Genomic DNA, 16,474 nt, shown 5'->3' on the forward strand with positions numbered 1-16,474 from the left:
AGCCATTGTATGGCTTTCCATTCCCCAACATTCTGCGTCTGTCCCTTTGTGCAACTGCTCTCCCTGACATTTTAAAACATCTGCTTCAAATCTCGACTTCAACAGTCTTTTCCCATTCCCCCACCCCCATAACAGCTGCAAAGAATATATATAAACCCAATGGAAATCGCATTTGTTTCGCTGGATTCACTAGAAACAGCCACCTCACGTGTAATCTAGTTTATTTCAACCAATGAATACAGGAGAGCACTAGGATAAATGTTGTATTTAATTCTGTAAATAGCTTATTTACACTGATTAAACTTGTCTGAAATGGAAGCTGAGCAGCAGAACCAGGTAATGGTATTTGCAGAGTTCTTTAGATCAAAGTGATTAAAATTGCAGCCCAGTTACTCATAGCTTCCTAGGAGAACATTCACTTATACTTGTACAGCGCCTTTCACGTCAAATTAACCCTTCACAAGAGTGATATGGATTGCTAAGCAGTGAGGGTTCTGACCATGTGGTCAAAGAGATATGCTTTCCAGAAGGGTTATATATGGGAGGGAATACCCAGGGCAAAGAGTTTTGGGGAGAGGTTTCCGGCTCTTGGAGGCCTGAGCAGTTGAAAGCTCCGCCACCAATGGTGGGAAGGACTGATGAGTGAGGAGACAAAAGTTGGAAAAGCAGAAGGCCATGTGTAGGAGAACAGCACCACTTCAATCCCCCACCACCCACACACACACACACACACACACAAGGCTCTGCTGTCTCCGCCTCACAAGCCCAGGCCCTGCTCACTGTTTCTTGCTTCAATGATTTCATCAGCTTTAGGATCGAGACACACAAGAAAAATAAAGACAGATTGCTTTGAAGGCACTGAATTTCTTTGACAAAGAAAATGGGAGAAATCAGACAGATTTGGAAAATCTTACTGAACCAGGGATGGAGCCTGACTCTGAGCACACTCGGAGACCACCCCCATCCCACTCATACAATGGTGCTCAGACGATGGCTCTTACTACGCCGCAGGGGTCTGTCCTCAGACCCTCTGCTGGGACCCGAGTCTTGATCTGGTGAGCTAACTGCATGCCCTGTCTCTACCCCAGAGGCACAGGATGCGTCAACCTCTTGCTTAGGGCCTCCCAATTTCACAGACAGGCGGCTAGTCCACAGATGATTCCCGTCCCCCAGTTCCTCATCAGTTCCTGAAGGGGAGGCTTTTCCACAACTCAATCTAAAGCTCCCCTGGGATGGAAGGCTTGTTGTGGACCCCAGTCCCATTTCTTGTCCATATTCTGGCGGATCCCGACCTGTTCTGTCTCCTTGTGGACGCCCTGCATGACGGTTCTTGATGATATCCGTTAGCAGCTCCTGGTTTTCCTGCTTCCACAATCGGAATTTGTCCACCGTCAGCTGGTTGTCGTCCAGGATCTTGTTGATGGATTGCAAGTCCAGCTCCTTTGCCTGGGATGCATTGAAGTAGCGAGGGTTAGTAAAACAAGCTCCTTAAACCACCTTGTGCACAGCAACGAGACCATGGGAGAGAATGAAAGGCTTGCTGGCCAGGATACTGGGAGGGAGAAACTCCCTTCTCTTATTTAATGGTATCAGAAGATCTTTGATATACCCACTCGAACAGGTAGAGCATGTGAACAACAATAAATTAATTTGTATAGCGCCTTTAATATTGGGAGGGCTTCCTAAGGCATTGGACAGTCAAGGATTTGCACCCAAGCTGGGGGTGGAGGGTGACTGAAGATGCAGTCGAAGAGAAGGATCTTGAGATGTGTCTTGAAGGAGGCGCGGGGGCAAGGCGAAGGGACTGTGGGATGGAGTTACATAGGGTGGGAGCAGAAAGGCTGAAGGACCCAATTGCCGATAATAGGGTGGAGTAGACTATATGGAGTAGACTAGAGTCTGCTGAGCAAGAGGGCAGGTCAGTATTCACTTAGTAGGTAATAAATAAATATTAATAATCGTTACATTTGATATAGTGCCTTATCATGTCTCCGAGATGTCTCAAAGCACTTCACAGGATATACTATAAAGTGAAGTAACTGGATATTTGTGGCCGAAATCAGTTTGCAGGTCACAGAGGTAAGTGAGGAGTAAGCCCGTGGAGGGCTTTGAAACGGGGACAAGGATTTTGAACTCTATCCTTTAGGGAGCCAGGCAAGGATGGGGGTGATCGGCTCAAGGAGCTCACGTACCTTGAGCGTGCTGTGCAGGGTCCGCAGCCTGTGTGCCTTCTCGTTGATGATGGGGTTCTTGGAGCGTTTGATGAAGGACTTGCGGTAATCTTTGCAAAACGGCTGCTGCTTTCCGATCAGCGAGACCCCGCCCTGCTGCAGACACTTCATCAGCACCTCCAGCTCATCAGTGGACTTGGGAATGGACTCTGGAAGACAGAAGCATCCTCGGGTTATAATAATCCTATCATTTGAACCTCATTGAGATGTCTCAAAGCGCTTCACGGAACATATTGTTAAGTGGATTGACTATGTGGATTGACTATGACAAATGAGTGACCAAATGTTTTTTTTCAGAGGGTACGTGATCTGCCAATCGACAAACGACCAGGTTCCTAGTTACTGATGGGTAAACGGAGGCGTGTGGAGAAAGGAAACTTGCCTAAGTTTTCACCCTGCCTGGGAAAAGAACCTGGGTCCTGTCGTTTACCTGGGTCCCACTGGCATTTGATCCAGAACCAAACTTCTCAAAAATAATTCACAGTGAATTGCCATCAAGTGATTGATGTCTCATTGGACGTTGTCTCTGACAATGCAGCCTCTCCCACATGCCCCACCACCCAGCCAACCCCCCCAACCACACTGTACAGCGCCTTGGAACGTCCTCCCGACGTGAAAGGCGCTCTATAAATGGAATCTTGTTGTTGTTGTACTGCGCTGGAGTGTCAGGCTGGACTGAGAATTGGACACTGAGCAAGCAGCTGTGGAGGTGGGGAGATGGCGGGGGTTTACCTCTACCTGGGCGGCTGGGGCTGATCGGGGAGTGGTGCTGTTTGCTGCCCGGTGTCAGTGTGTCCGTGTTCTCGGGCTTCTTCGCCACCGGTACACCCCGAGCCTCCGAGTTCATTCGGTATCTCTCCACCGGCGGGAGGTCACTGAGGCGCTGAGCCTGCTGGAGAGAGAAAAGATAGGGAGTGTCATGGAATCGTTGAATTATACTGTACGGAAGGAGGCCATTCAGCCCATCGTGTCTGTGCCGGTTCTTTGAAAAGAGCTATCCAATTCAATCCCACTCCCCCGGCCTCTAACCCTTAGCCCTGCAAACTTGTCCTCCCCAAAATCTAATTATCTACACTAATTATAGTGTATCAGGGTGAGCGAGAGCGAGAACGTCAGTGGAGAAAGAGAACGTCAGGCCAGAGAGAGAGAGCGATATCGTCAGGGAGGGAGTGAGGGAGGAAGAGAGAGAGAGAGCCTAGCCGGTGGAACAGAGAGAATTGGGGCAAGGAGATGACTTGTCCTGTTTGCAGTTTGTGACTCACAAAATTACTTACCTGGTAGGATGTTGTGCGAGGAGCATTGGACGGCTGAGGGGCTTCCGGAGAGTCATCAACCTCCTCAGTCTCAGTCTCGCTCCAGCAGTCTGCAGCCAACGTTTAGCGGAAGCAAAAAAAAAATCACAGGATTGCAACTGGAACAATTAAATATTTATCTATTCTGAATATTTAGTGAGGAGCAATTCTGTACTACCCACACTTTGCCATTAGATGGTGGTCTTATACCAATTACAGCAATTTTCACCCATTAGAATGAAAACTTGGGATTTTTAAATAGCATCGAAATGTGTGAAAGCGCTGCAAAGTGATTAAGAGATAGTGAATGCTCCGTGGAGTGGGCCTCTTACCTTCCTCCTTGTTCTCCCAGTGTTTGTCAGGTTTGTACTTGCGGATGGCGCTGATCAGGCTTTTGATCCACCTGCAATGATAGCCAAGCAGATGAGGCGAGGGAAGAGAACGTGTAAGGAGCAGGTTATCAGCGAAATAAACAAGCTGCTTAATACACCGCTGCAACAATATTCGGGGGAAACGGTCCCAGGCTGGTGCTCGACTGGAGAGCTCCAGGAGAGGGAGCGAGCACCAGCACGAGCTCGACAGGGAATGAGCAAAGGAATTATATTAATGGCTCAAACTGAGAAAGGATTGCTGGGCTGGATAGCAGTGGCTGATCGAGTTGTGTTTAATATATAGAGTTACTGTCTGCACAGACACGACTTTATTTCAGAAGAGCTCTGGCTGCGGCACTGCAACTCACTTCTTCATTTCATCCACGTTTTCCGAGGAAAAGACAAAGGATTTAAACTTCTTGTGGCTGAGCTGGAACACACTAGAGAGCGGGAGAGAGAGTGGGTGAGTGAGTGACCATGTCAGTGAGCGAACGTGTTTCTAAGCCAACAAGCGTGCAAGCGAATAAGTGAGCGAGATTTTGAGCGAGCGTGCAAGCGATCGTGTAAGTGCACACAGGTTTAATCACATCAAACTCTCTATCCAGTACATCAGACCCACTCAGCCGGTTCGTTAGATCTTTTGATGCCATTCTCCTGCCTGTTCTCCCTAAAACAACTTTATTCCCCCAAACATTGGGCTTGTGGGAGCTGGAGTTTGCGTCTGTTTCGGGGTCTCTGTGTCCCCCCTATACGGGGGGCACTGGCCTTCGCTCAGCCCCTCCCCGCAGCGGTGTGCCCACAAACCTGAGCTACAGTGGAGTCTTGTAGCTCAGTGGTTAGAGCACTCGCCTTGCAAACGAGGGTTCGATACCCAGCAGGGCGAAACCTTGGACACGTTTCCTTACTCCACACACCTGATAATAATCCCTCAAGAAAAAAAAAATCAATAATAATTTGGTCACTCAATCCACGACTGTTTGTGGGACGTTGCTTTGCGCAATCGGCTGCCGTATTTCGCCAACAAAAATACAGTCAATTCACTTTACAGTATATTCTGTGAAGCTTTGAGACATCTCGAAGACGTGAAAGAACACTGCATCAAATGCAAGGATGATGATTATTAAACAAACTTACAACTTCCTTTTGTGTTCTCCAGCCGCTTCCACCACGTACGACGGCAGTTTAACGAAGCCCTCGGCTTTCTCGTCCTGCGGGAAACAGCAGCCAATTAGTCAGCGGCCGAGAGAAACTCATTCACGCTCGCTCACTTGCTCCGAAACCAAACTCAGCCACAAATGGCCTCCTTGTAAACCAGTAACCCGGGAACAAAGTCAGACAGGGCGAGGGCACAGTGACAGGGCTATGAGGGGCATTTTGAGACACACCGGTATTTCATCTAACGCTGCCCCCACTCCCACCCCTTGTTTTTCCCCGTCTGTTCGGGAAGTCTCTCGTGCAGAGTTCTTCGTGTATTGGGAGGGTGGGGAGGGAAAGTTTGTGGTGTATCTAGTGTTTGGGTGTGTGTCAAGGTGGAGGATGCTGAATCGATTGAAACTTTCCAGACTGAGGTGAATAGATGTTTGTTAGGTAAAGGTATCAAAGAATACGGAGCAAAGGCGGGTAAATAGAGTTGAGATACAGATCAGCCACGGTCTAATAAATAGAGTGGCTGAACACGCTCGAGGGGCTGAATGGCCAACTCCTGTTCCAATTTTTTTATGTTCCTATGTTCACATCTCCGAACCCACCCCCACCACACACACACGGTCAGACTCACGCTCTCACTGCTGTACCAGTACAGACTCGGGCCTTTCAGCACGAACCACCTGCGGTTCCATTTGTGAGACATGAACCTGGCGTTTTCCTTCTTCTTCCACAGCCAGCCGTAGCACTCGCCCAATCCTAGATCCCGGCAGGAAATCCGCCTCCGGCTCAGAGCCGTCGCCACACCTATCGGCACATCGCGGGAAAATCAAGAATCATCCACACACACCACCCCACCCCCCCCCCACACATGTACAACCCACGTTGACAAGACGCAGTCACACACCTTTCTTCTTCCGCCTGGTGCGTAACCTGACCTGGAAAAGAAAGTAGATCCTGATTAACTGTGCTGCCAGAGAGAGAGAGAGAGACACACACACACAGACCCTCTGTTCTCGCCCAGTCTGTCACACTCTGTTCTTTGCGGCAGCTTAAAATTTTAAGACAAAAGTGGTGTCCCAGCTAACCGGGGGGAGTTTGAGTGCTCGGGCGTGAGAGTAAACTACACACTCTCACGCAAAACACACACACTCTCATGCAAAACACACACACACACTCTCTCACAAACGCACACACATTCTCTCTCACAAACACACACACACACACACACACAAACACTCTCACACAAACACGCACAGATTCTCACACAATGTCCGTGCAGCTATCGGGACAACGGCGAGATTGTCATTTCCGACCATCTTATCTCTGGAATTTCCATGTGCATGACATTCTCAGTTTGGTTTGGATACGCTTAAGCTTGGTGATGGGTTTCCGCATGTGTTTTCAGACACCCGGAAAAGGAAAGTGAGATTGTCCACCTCTTGTTGTGGTGGTAAGAGACTTGTACAATTCTTCCTGTTGGCTCATTGCTCAACATTCAACTGAAGTTCACCCGCCTGGCTCAAAATTTAAACAGAGGGTAGCGATGTCACACAAACACTCCCTCAATGACCGCTTGTGGGGCGTTGCTCTGCGTAAGCTGGCTGCCCACAAAATACACAGTCACTGAGCTTTACAGTGTATCCTGTGAATGGTTTTGAGACTCTCGACGACGTGATAAGGCGCTTTATGCAAGGATTATTATTAGGACGAAAGCAGCTACCCTCCCCAGCACCTCGCTTTCTGACAGCTCATATTTAACCAGTTGCTGAGCTAGCTCTGGTGTTGGATTCTCAGAGCAGGTTAAACTCAAAGCCCTCTTCATCCCTTTCTGGAATAATGACCTCACATTTTTCCAATTATATTTCTAACCCTTGGCTCTTGGAATCTTCTTTTCTCTTAAGTCTGGGACCCCCACCCACACCACACCCACGCACGCACCCCCTCCACCAACACCCCACCACTCCTCCCGCTGTTGATTAGTATCTTAGTGACTTCCTTCACCCTCTCCGTCTCACCGTGTTCCCAGATTCCGGTGTTCCCTGTACCGGCTCAGCTCCACTAGGCGCTGACTGTCCCGGAGATGCTGCATCAGCCGAGCTGTCGCCAGCTTCACACTCTGTCCTCACCGAGCTCTTCACCAGCAACGGCAATACCAGGCCTGCCAACCACACACACCAAACCGTGAGGGAGAGCGAGAGAAAATGTACGAGTGAGTGAGTGAGTGACACACACACACACAGAGTGAGAGAAAGACAAAAATTGAGGAAGACATTTACAGACACAGAGTAGGAGACAGAGAGAGAGGATGAGCAACACGGAGAGAAAGACACAGAGTGTGAGAAAGACGGCGAGAAAGAATGAGAGGGAGAGAGAGAGAAATCCACGGCTTTCAAATTTAAGGCTGGATCGAAGATTTTATCTCTCAATTCTGCAACGTCTGAAATTTTAACACAAAAGCTCCGCACAGAAATTTGGAAAATTCTAAACTGAAGTGTTTGTTTTCCTTCGGGAAGTTAATTCAAAAGGTGAGGTGGGACACTGTTAGCAGCGGCCGTGATGTGCTCCTTACCCCCATTACCCTCAGTGGCACGGGTGGGCTCCGCCTCCGAGTCCGAGCGACCTCTGTTTTGCTCGCAGTCCGTGCTGGAGTGGGAGGTGACAGAGCTCGGGCGAGAGGTCCTCCACGGTTGCTCCATCGTCTCGGTGTCAGGCCCCCTGCTAGCACAGAGGAAATGGTTAGTTACTCGCTGCCACTTCTGGTTCTCAGCTTTGGAGGTTTTGTGTTTGTGAAATTTGTGGCTTTTCTCAGAAGGAGAGAGGGAGGGAGAGAGGGAGGGAGGGAGAGTGAGAAGTCATGGGTGGAGTTCAGGTTAACAGAGCCCTCGGTCCATTTTGTCTTCACTGCATCCCACGGAATTTCCCTCCATTCCTCCACCCCCACTCTCGTCTTGTCCACCACCCTGCTGTTTCTCCAACAAATCCTCCCTTCCTGGTAACCCTATTCAAACTGTGAATTCCCCTCTATGTGAAGAAACACTTCCTGGTATCTGTCCTAGAATGAGAATCACAAGTGTGTGAGCGGGTGTGCTACCCAAGTTACATCACACTGTAGCGAAAGTACCTGCACTCTTATTGACGTCCTGCTATAATAACAATCCTTGCATTTGATATAGCGCCTTATCACGTCTTCGAGACGTCTCAAAGCGCTTCACAGAATAGACTGTAAAGTGAATTGACTGTATATCTGTGGGTGAAATGCGGCAGCCAAATGCGCACAGCAGTGTCCCACAAACCGTCGTGGATTGAAATCACCAATTTATTATTGGTTTTTTTTCTTGAGGGATTATTATCAGGAGTAAGAAAACTTGCCCAAGGTTTCGCCCTGCCGGGAATCGAACCCAGGTCTCTCGCTTGCAAGGCGAGTGCTCTAACCACTGAGCTACAGGACTCCACTTATTGCTTTGAGAGTAAATTAGTTGCAGGCTGGTGACATTCACATCTAAACCTCCAATAGGGAAGTGACTATTCCTATGCCGATGCTCTCGCCATTTCCAACAAATCATTGCAGAAGTGAACACTTCGGACACGTTTGTGGTCACTGTTGTCTCCACCTCATTTTAACATGGCACTCGGACTTGAGCAACAGTCACTCACGGGACAGATGTTCGGGATGATCCTCTTGAGGTCCGTTCCAAATCCTGGCAAGATTCCACATCATCGGAGAGCCGCTTCACAGTCTAGGACAGAGAGTAAAGCATTCAGCACCACACTACCCCACACTCCTGACACTCACTGCAGTGTCTTTGGGAAGCACTTTATTCTCTTCCCCACCACCCACCGATGGCAGTTCGCCTGTTCTTTTCTGGGTCAGAAGGTAGTGGGTTCAAGCCCCACTTCAGGGCTTTTGGACAATACGTTAAACCAGTCTGTCCAGTTCAGGTGGATTTAAAGATCATGGGGAGAGAAGAGTCTCTCTCGAGGTGTCCTGGCTGACAATCCCTCGGAGAATGGAGTCATTCGGTGACAGCCAAGGCTTCCCCTCTACTGCCATGCAACGTCTGTGATGGAAAGGAGCCAGTGACAGAACGCTCCAAAGTTTATTTCTCACTTCACTCACCTGGGACTGGGGGCTGTCGGAGGCAGAGATTAGTGACATGCTGTCGACGGGGACCTTCTTCATGACGAGGACCACCTGGTGGGAGTCCTCCCGGAGCTTGGAGACGAGATTCCGCAGGGTCCAGCCCACCTGCCGGGACAGGAACCCTCAACGACAGGCTCGTGACGCAGGGTTAGAGCGCGCGCGGACAGCAGCTCAGGCCTCGTGACATGTTCAGCATGAACAAGATCCTCGCAGACAATCGCAGAATCATGGCGACACAGACGTGACAAGAGATACGGGACGACCCCGCCTGACCAAAGCGGCCACTATTGGCCTCCGACGCAGGCTGACCGGGTGCCACTCGAGAGCACGAGCAGCAAGCTGGCCAGCATAACCCTGGAAGTGATGTCAAGTGATGGTGGGCGACCATGTTTTTCCATGAACCCCACTTTTAACACCTGCTCAGTATCCTTTGAGGTGGGGGGGGGGGGGGAGTAAAGGCTATTACGACCAGTGGTTTTGACACACGCGGCTTTGATACTCACCACGACAGAATCGTTGACTTTCACCACCTCATCTCCCGCCTGGATCTTCTGGCACCGACGTGCTGGAGACTGAAACCGGGAAAGAGAAAAATAAACACTCCGCACCTAACTAAACCATCCAGTAAAAATTCAACCGCAGGAAACTTAACGTCAGGAGACAGGAAGTAAATGTCAGTGCAGCAGGAAGAGAGAGAGAGAGAGAGAGGGGGAAAAGTTAACCAAACAATACGAACCATGCAAAATGAACAATAAGTCACCGAGCACAGAAAAGAAAGGTGAGAGGATGCGCACGAGGCAACGTGTGAGATAGAGGGAAAATGCAAGAGAGTTGAGCAAGCAGAGGCCAAAAGGGAAAAGGACTCAAGAGAGAAAGCAAGAGAATGTATGCAAGAGACAGATTTTCCTGTGAGAAAAAGAATGGGAAAAGTTTGGAATGAGAGCGAACACACAGCGAGCGGGGGGGGAGAAATTCCACTTACATTGGCAGTGGTTCCGGTGATGAAGTGTAGCCCATTGTTCGATTTGATTTCAATTCCCTATTTCAGGAACAAAGAGGAACAGGCTTCAATCCAGCAACAAAATGGGAATCACGTCTGGCTGGGGCTGGTGGGTGGGGGGGGGAATGGCGTGTGTGGGGTGGTGTCGCTTGACATCTATCATACACCGGTCACATGTTTGGAAATCGAGACAGCAACAGCAATTTGACCGAACCCGGCGTTCTGTCAAAACTCATGAAATTGAGAGTTAACTTTGCGAGCAGTTTGAATTCAGTGATTGGATTTGGATTGAATCTTTGCCTGAATGTCCTTCTCGTTGCCCGGAGAGAAAGAGGGAGAGAGAGAGAGAGAGAGAGAGAGAGACAGGAGAAAAGAGAGAGAACAGAGAGAAAAAAGAGAGAGAGAGAAAAATGGAGAGCATAAATGAGAGTTCAAGGTCCAGAGCTTTCAGGTAGACTCACTGCACAGTATGTACCGATGAAGTACCTTGATTAGAGGGCAGTGGGAGGAGAGAGGTTCTTAAAGCTGCTTGTTCCCTGTGATTAGAGCAGCGAGCTCCAGTGGAGGAACTGGCACCAGTACTGAGTTCCTTGGCTCTCTCACTTCTAATTTCATGGTGAGATTTCTTTTTTAACAAAATATTCTTAAAAAAAAACCAACTGATTCTAAAATGTCACTTCCCTCGTCCCCAGGAATCTGACATTCCACCCGGTCTCGGCCATCTCAGTTCCCCGGCTTAAAATTTAAGGTGGACCAGAAAATTCTTCAGTTCGCTCTTACTTTAGAAGCTGTTTTTTTTTTTGGCCCAATTTCTAAACAGAAACAGAATCCAGCTTCCAAATTGAGATGGGATTAGGCTTTTTTGTACATTCCTGCCCGCCTTAAATCTTTTAACCGTCTCGCAGCCTGAGGCTGGGTGGAATTTGAGACCTCGAGGGTTGAACTGCGGCTCAGTGTCTACTCACCAGACTCTGTCCCGGTGAGACTGTCACCAGTTGCACCCTCTCCAGGTTGGCGCACTCGCACAACAGCTGCTTCGGGCTGCTCTTCTGCACCAACTCACTCAGCTCTGAGAGTTCCCTGCACTAAATCAGACAGAGACAGTGAAGAGAGGGGGGAACAAAGCACAAACGACCCGAGACAAGTGCTTCCTCCAACACCCCTCCCCATGCCCCCCTGCCGCGCCCCTTGAGGTGGGCCTTGAAGGAGGCAAGGGAGGGGGCGAGGCGGAGGGACCGTGGGAGGGTTAAGGACCCTATATTAACGCAAGTTACTGTACAGCGAAGGGAGGAACGTGGGTCTGCACTTACTACAGTCAGCACCTGGTCTTCTTTGTCCTCCGTGCTGTGGTCCTGAACATGGACAGAAAGCTGTGAGAGAGGTGAAGGCATCCCCGCACCCCCCCCCCACCCACCCACCCCCACACACACACTGCAATTTCCAAAACAGTTCACAGCCAGAGACTAGCAGGTCACCCATTTATTTTGAGGCAACAATCCAGTTTAGCGGGGCGTGTTCTTAGAAAGTAATTTAGGAGAGAAATTACACATTATGGAAACACTGAGAGACATACACACACAGATAGATGCCCCTGTGCTTACGGAGGTGTGCGGAGACACGCACATTATAAAACCTGGCCAGAGGGAAGCTCTAAACCTAATAAAAGATTTTGGGCGGCGGGAGGGGGTGGGGGTAAGTACAGTTAGGAGTTAAGGAGGGTGATTCAGACTCTTTCTTCCCCACCCACCCCCTCCCCCACCCCACTACCACCACTGGCAGTGCTGTGAGCAGCCCCACCCTTGTTGCTCAGAGCTGCCAGAGCCAAGAGCAAATCCAGACGAGCAGGTTCCCAGCTGACAGTGACCTGAGTGCAGTATTCCTGCCAAACACGTCCCTGCCTGCATCTGGATTCCATTGACTGCAATTCCCGGGATTCACTGCTCGGTACCTTCCAGAGACCGGAGCCTGGACTCCGGGAGGGATTGCCCTCAGGGACTGGCTGTCGAGAGCGGGTCGGATGTGCTGATGCTGTCGCTGTCTGTATGACTGGCCGTCAGTACACGTTACTGATCACTGAGCACAGTCCAAGCTCCCATCCTCCCTTCCCTCACTGTGGCTCCCAATCACCTCTTCCAGCGATCATTTAGTTCAGTGACGTACGTTAAAGGCATCAAGAAGCAAACAAACACAGAGATAACGCTGTCTTATCTAGACACTCACAAAAATTGAGAGACAGAGAGAGGGAGAGAAAGAGATTGATAGAAAGCGTTATATCGAGAGAGAAAGCTCGACCCAAGTTCGATGCGTAGAGGTTACAAACCTTGTTCACACAGCGAGCCAGCTCCATGCACAGTTGGATAATTCTCCTCTTGACTGTGGAGTAATCCACAATACATAGAAAAGGATACCTGTTGGTGGGGAGGGGAGCAAGGCACAGTTAAGATTCCTCTGAGCTCCACCCCATTCCTGTGACAGCTGCAGACAAATGTCATGCCTCGCACTGAGTTTATAAAATTAATAATAATAATAATCCTTGCATATGATACAGCCTTTATTATGTCGTCGAGACATCTCAAAGCACTTCACAGGATAATGCTGTAAAGGTTTTTTGTGGGCGAAACGTGGCAGCGAGTTTACACACAGCAATGTCCCGCAAACAGTCATGGAGTGAGCGACCGATTATTTTTGGCGGTTTGTAGGCCAGGAGACCGGGAGAGAGAAACTCACTTCTCTTTTTAAATAGCGCCATGGGATCTTTAACGGCCACCTGAACAAGCAGACGGGACCTCGATTTAACACCTCATCCAAAGGACGGGAAATAACTCATTAAAATAAAAACATGGGGATACGCCAGAGGCAAATACGATTCACAGAAACTGTTATTCCATTCAGAGTCGCTTATCTGCACTAATTAGGACCGGCTCATATTACGGAGACAGAAACAGTACGGAACATGGGTCAACACACATAAAATACAAATTGGCTACAGTACTGACCAAAAACTACTTCCAGCAAGAGAGACTCTGCCCGTGTCAGCCCTTTACTATCCATCTCCCTGACAATCTCTATCTGTCGCTCTGTCTCTGTCTCTGTCTTTCACCAATATTGTAATCAACACTTAGCTCAACATCAGTAGTCTTGCGAGCAAAGACTTTTTTTTTGCCTGTATCTCTGCGGATTCATGGACTTTTACTTTATCAGAAATGATTAAGACCTCGAACATAAAATCCATCATGGTGATGTGAGGAGGAAGCTAAGAGCCTCAGCAAAACCAGTCGGTATATCAAAGGCTTACAATTATCTGTAAGTATCATCAGCCTCCAGTGTCTGGCATGGACTGTGGGTGTGTGGGTGTTCGCGGTTGTGCATGTGGTCATGTGTGCGCATGTGTGTGTGTGTGTGTGGCGGGGGGGGATGGAGGGAGCTCGGGGTGAGAGAGCAAACCACAGCCTCATTGTGTAACCTGAACCTTCTTGCATCACTAATCTATTTTTTTAACAATTTTTACTCTGGAACACTTTTCCTCTATCCCTCTGTCTTCTCCTCGACCATGCCTCTGGTCACCTCCCCCAACTTGGCACCATGCTCTGCCACTGTCAAGCGCTCTGGGACCGTGCTCTGCATGAGGAGCACCATAGAAATGCAAGTTGTTGTTGTTTATAGTAGTATAAAATACTATTAATAATAATTGATACTAATCTGGGGATTCCAGCCTGAAAGCCACAGGCATTGCTATTGTACCTGTTCAGCCAGGAGAAGATGGCTTTTGTTGCCTGCAGAAGGTCCATGACCAACAGCAGGAGGTCAGTGGGGGTTCTCTTGGCTCCAGCGAACACTTTCCTGCGGCTCATTATACAGGTCTGGACCGACACCGACACAGCTCGCATCTTCTCCATCAACGCCTTCAGGTTCTCCCTCTCCAGGTCATACGTCTGAAAGCAGAGGCACGTCAGTCGCTCAGTCACTCACTCAGTCAGTCGCTCAGTCACTCAATCAGTCAGTCGTTCAGTCAATCACTTATTCATTCACTCGCTCACTCAGTCACTCGCTCGCTCAGTCACTCACTCACTCACTCACTCAGAGACTCAGAGCAGGAATTGTGCTTCACAGGTAAGTTTCTTTCTTGAGTAGTGCAGTGACTTTTTAGAGAAACGCAGCAGCTTATATTGCGTAGCCAGGTCTCGTAAATAGTTATTAAAGTTAACTCCTCATTTATGTGGTGGATTGTTAGCCAGGAAACTCCCCTCTGCTTTCCAACAGTTCCTTAGCATCTTTAACTTCCACCTGAACTGTCAAGTGTAGTGACGGTATTTTTGTGGGCGAACGCTGCAGCTAATTTGCATGCAGCAATGCCCACACCGCTATAATCGCACGCACATGCACACCCACACACACACACACACACACAGCCATGAAGTGAATGATCAGTTGATCTGAGGGGTCTGTTGGTCAGAACACTGACCGCGATGGAGAAACTTCAGGCTCAGCCTTGACGGGAATGGACGTAGGAGACGGACTCACCAGTGCACACAACAGCTCCACAGCCTCCAGGATCAGCTCCTGGTGTCCCACGCGAGTGACGCCCAGCTCCTCCAGTTCCTGGGGTGACAATCTCAGCAGCTGCTCACCATTCACCTGCCACTGAGCAAAGGGATAGTGCTGCACACTGTCCTCCAGTCCTAGAGAACAACAGGGAGAGACTGTTATAATAATCGTTTGGACACGGATTTGTGTATAATGTGGGAATCGCCGGACAGGAAAAGGCACCAGTAAATTCATCCATCAGACTTCAGAGACACCCCCTACCCCCAATCCCATCTAGTCTCAATTTCTATCTTGTAAATTCCTGTGTCGAGTGCAGATTCAATTCCATTCCAATACACGGGAATATCCAATGTGTATGTGGGGATGCTTGGAAGTCAGTTTGGATATTCTTTAAGCATGGTGATGGGTTTCCGCATGTGCCAGATACCTGGCTGACACCCCCCCCCCCAACCCCTCCCATAAATCCTAAAACAATACACAATTGTGACAGTTTCTACAAAGCAGCCTTAATCTGGAAGCCGTTTCCCTTTGAGAAGCACACGTGGTAAACCAAGACTGTATTTAAGGTAATAATCCCTTAAAAAAATAATAATAATTTAGTCACTCACTCCACAACTGTTTGTGGGGCACTGCTGTGCGCAATCGGCTGCCGCGTTTCCCCCACAAAGTACACACTTTACAGTATATTCCCAGCATCTGCAGGACTTTGCCTTTCATTTTACAGTAGATCCTTTTTAAGCGCTTTGAGACATCTCAACGACGAGATAAGACGCGACATCAATTGCAAAGATTATCACTTATTATCACGATTAGGAATTTTTTTTTTTTTAAAAAACGCAATTCCGCAACGATCTTAGAATAACGCCGAGACAATAAAAACAGGTCGGCGAGACCGAAAATCGGGTGAGATCTCAGGCCTGGTCGGTTGAAGTGAAGTGACCAAACCCTAGAAACTTGGCAGGTCTGCAGGACTACAGACCCCTGGAAGGTTGGATTGGGAATGGTTGAGGAAGGAGACCAGCTGGACATGTTATTTCTACAGGATCTGTGCAGGGGTGGGGAGGACTTGATACCTGCACAGAGCAACCACACACACCTTCCCATTTCGTTGCAGAAAAGTCAGTGAGTGTCAGTGAGTCAGTGAGCACAAAACATCCTACTTCCTCATTCCAGGCTCCTTCTCCCTCTGGTGCGCCCCCTCACCTTGTAACCAATGTGAAACTCTGCTCGGGTCCCAGGAGCTGATCGCTTCCATCTTCACCTGTTCCCCTGTCCAGGGATCACCAGCCTTCTCCCTCCCTCAATCCCTGGAGGAATTGGCAGGAAAAAACCTCTTGAGATCGTTCCTCCTTCACCACCAGTTCTGATGAGCAGCTCCCAACTTCCACCCCCACAAAAAAAGTTGCACAAAAAAAAGTATAGTCTCTTCCGTTTGGGACTCGTCACTGGCAGGTAGGCGTTTGCATCTCTCATTGGGTTCCTGGTCTGGCAATCATTGCTGGTGGCCAAATACTGGTGAGAAACAGGGAGAGAAACACACACACACACACTCACACACAGACAGAGGACCTTCCCTAACTCAGGTCACTGCAGCCACTCATACACAAGTCACACTCCACTTGACCACGATTTTCCCGTGGAAGCGCTTTGAGGTTATAATCTCTGTATTGCATCCCCGCGCTTTAACGCACGGGACGAGAAGAGTCAGAACGCTGATTCGGGACCCGTGGCTGTGGTTTGATATCCAA

The 16,474-nt window shown here is 49.1% G+C and overlaps 1 protein-coding gene and 1 non-coding gene across 7 annotated transcripts; both read right to left on the reverse strand.

The window, feature by feature from the left end:
• Positions 1-204: 204 nt before the first annotated feature.
• Positions 205-16,311, reverse strand: cnksr1 (connector enhancer of kinase suppressor of Ras 1). 6 transcript variants are annotated; one of them, XM_007894875.2, is made up of 21 exons: positions 15,930-16,309; positions 14,703-14,860; positions 13,923-14,113; positions 12,502-12,589; positions 11,492-11,533; positions 11,147-11,266; positions 10,164-10,220; positions 9,685-9,753; positions 9,158-9,286; positions 8,695-8,777; positions 7,610-7,758; positions 7,056-7,198; positions 5,945-5,975; positions 5,672-5,844; positions 5,029-5,102; positions 4,263-4,334; positions 3,856-3,926; positions 3,506-3,594; positions 2,964-3,120; positions 2,193-2,380; positions 205-1,446 (listed from the first exon to the last, which is right to left on the reverse strand). In XM_007894875.2, exons 1-21 carry the CDS (start codon positions 15,979-15,981, stop codon positions 970-972), a joined length of 2,613 nt encoding a protein of 870 aa, XP_007893066.2. In that variant the 5' UTR covers positions 15,982-16,309; the 3' UTR covers positions 205-969. The 6 variants fall into 6 exon arrangements, with proteins under 6 accessions (XP_007893066.2, XP_007893064.2, XP_007893065.2 ...); XM_007894873.2 differs by having other exon boundaries at positions 2,964-3,123; XM_007894874.2 differs by having other exon boundaries at positions 2,964-3,123; positions 7,610-7,755; positions 15,930-16,308.
• trnaa-ugc lies at positions 8,418-8,489 on the reverse strand. The gene has a single exon. It is a non-coding gene; the product is annotated as a tRNA-Ala (tRNA).
• Positions 16,312-16,474: the final 163 nt, after the last annotated feature.

This window comes from Callorhinchus milii, unplaced genomic scaffold, assembly GCF_018977255.1.
Source record: "Callorhinchus milii isolate IMCB2004 unplaced genomic scaffold, IMCB_Cmil_1.0 Scaffold10, whole genome shotgun sequence".
NCBI classification, from domain to species: domain Eukaryota; kingdom Metazoa; phylum Chordata; class Chondrichthyes; order Chimaeriformes; family Callorhinchidae; genus Callorhinchus; species Callorhinchus milii.

Bases quoted from the DNA above. Each gene is read 5' to 3' on its own strand.
- cnksr1 (XM_007894873.2), bottom strand. From the start codon at position 15,981: ATGGAAGCGATCAGCTCCTGGGACCCGAGCAGAGTTTCACATTGGTTA. The intron at 9,287-9,684 runs GTGAGTATCAAA...CTGTCCCGGCAG, and splicing joins AAGTCAACGATTCTGTCGTG to GTGGGCTGGACCCTGCGGAA. The intron at 3,927-4,262 runs GTGAGTTGCAGT...CTATCATTGCAG, and splicing joins AACGTGGATGAAATGAAGAA to GTGGATCAAAAGCCTGATCA.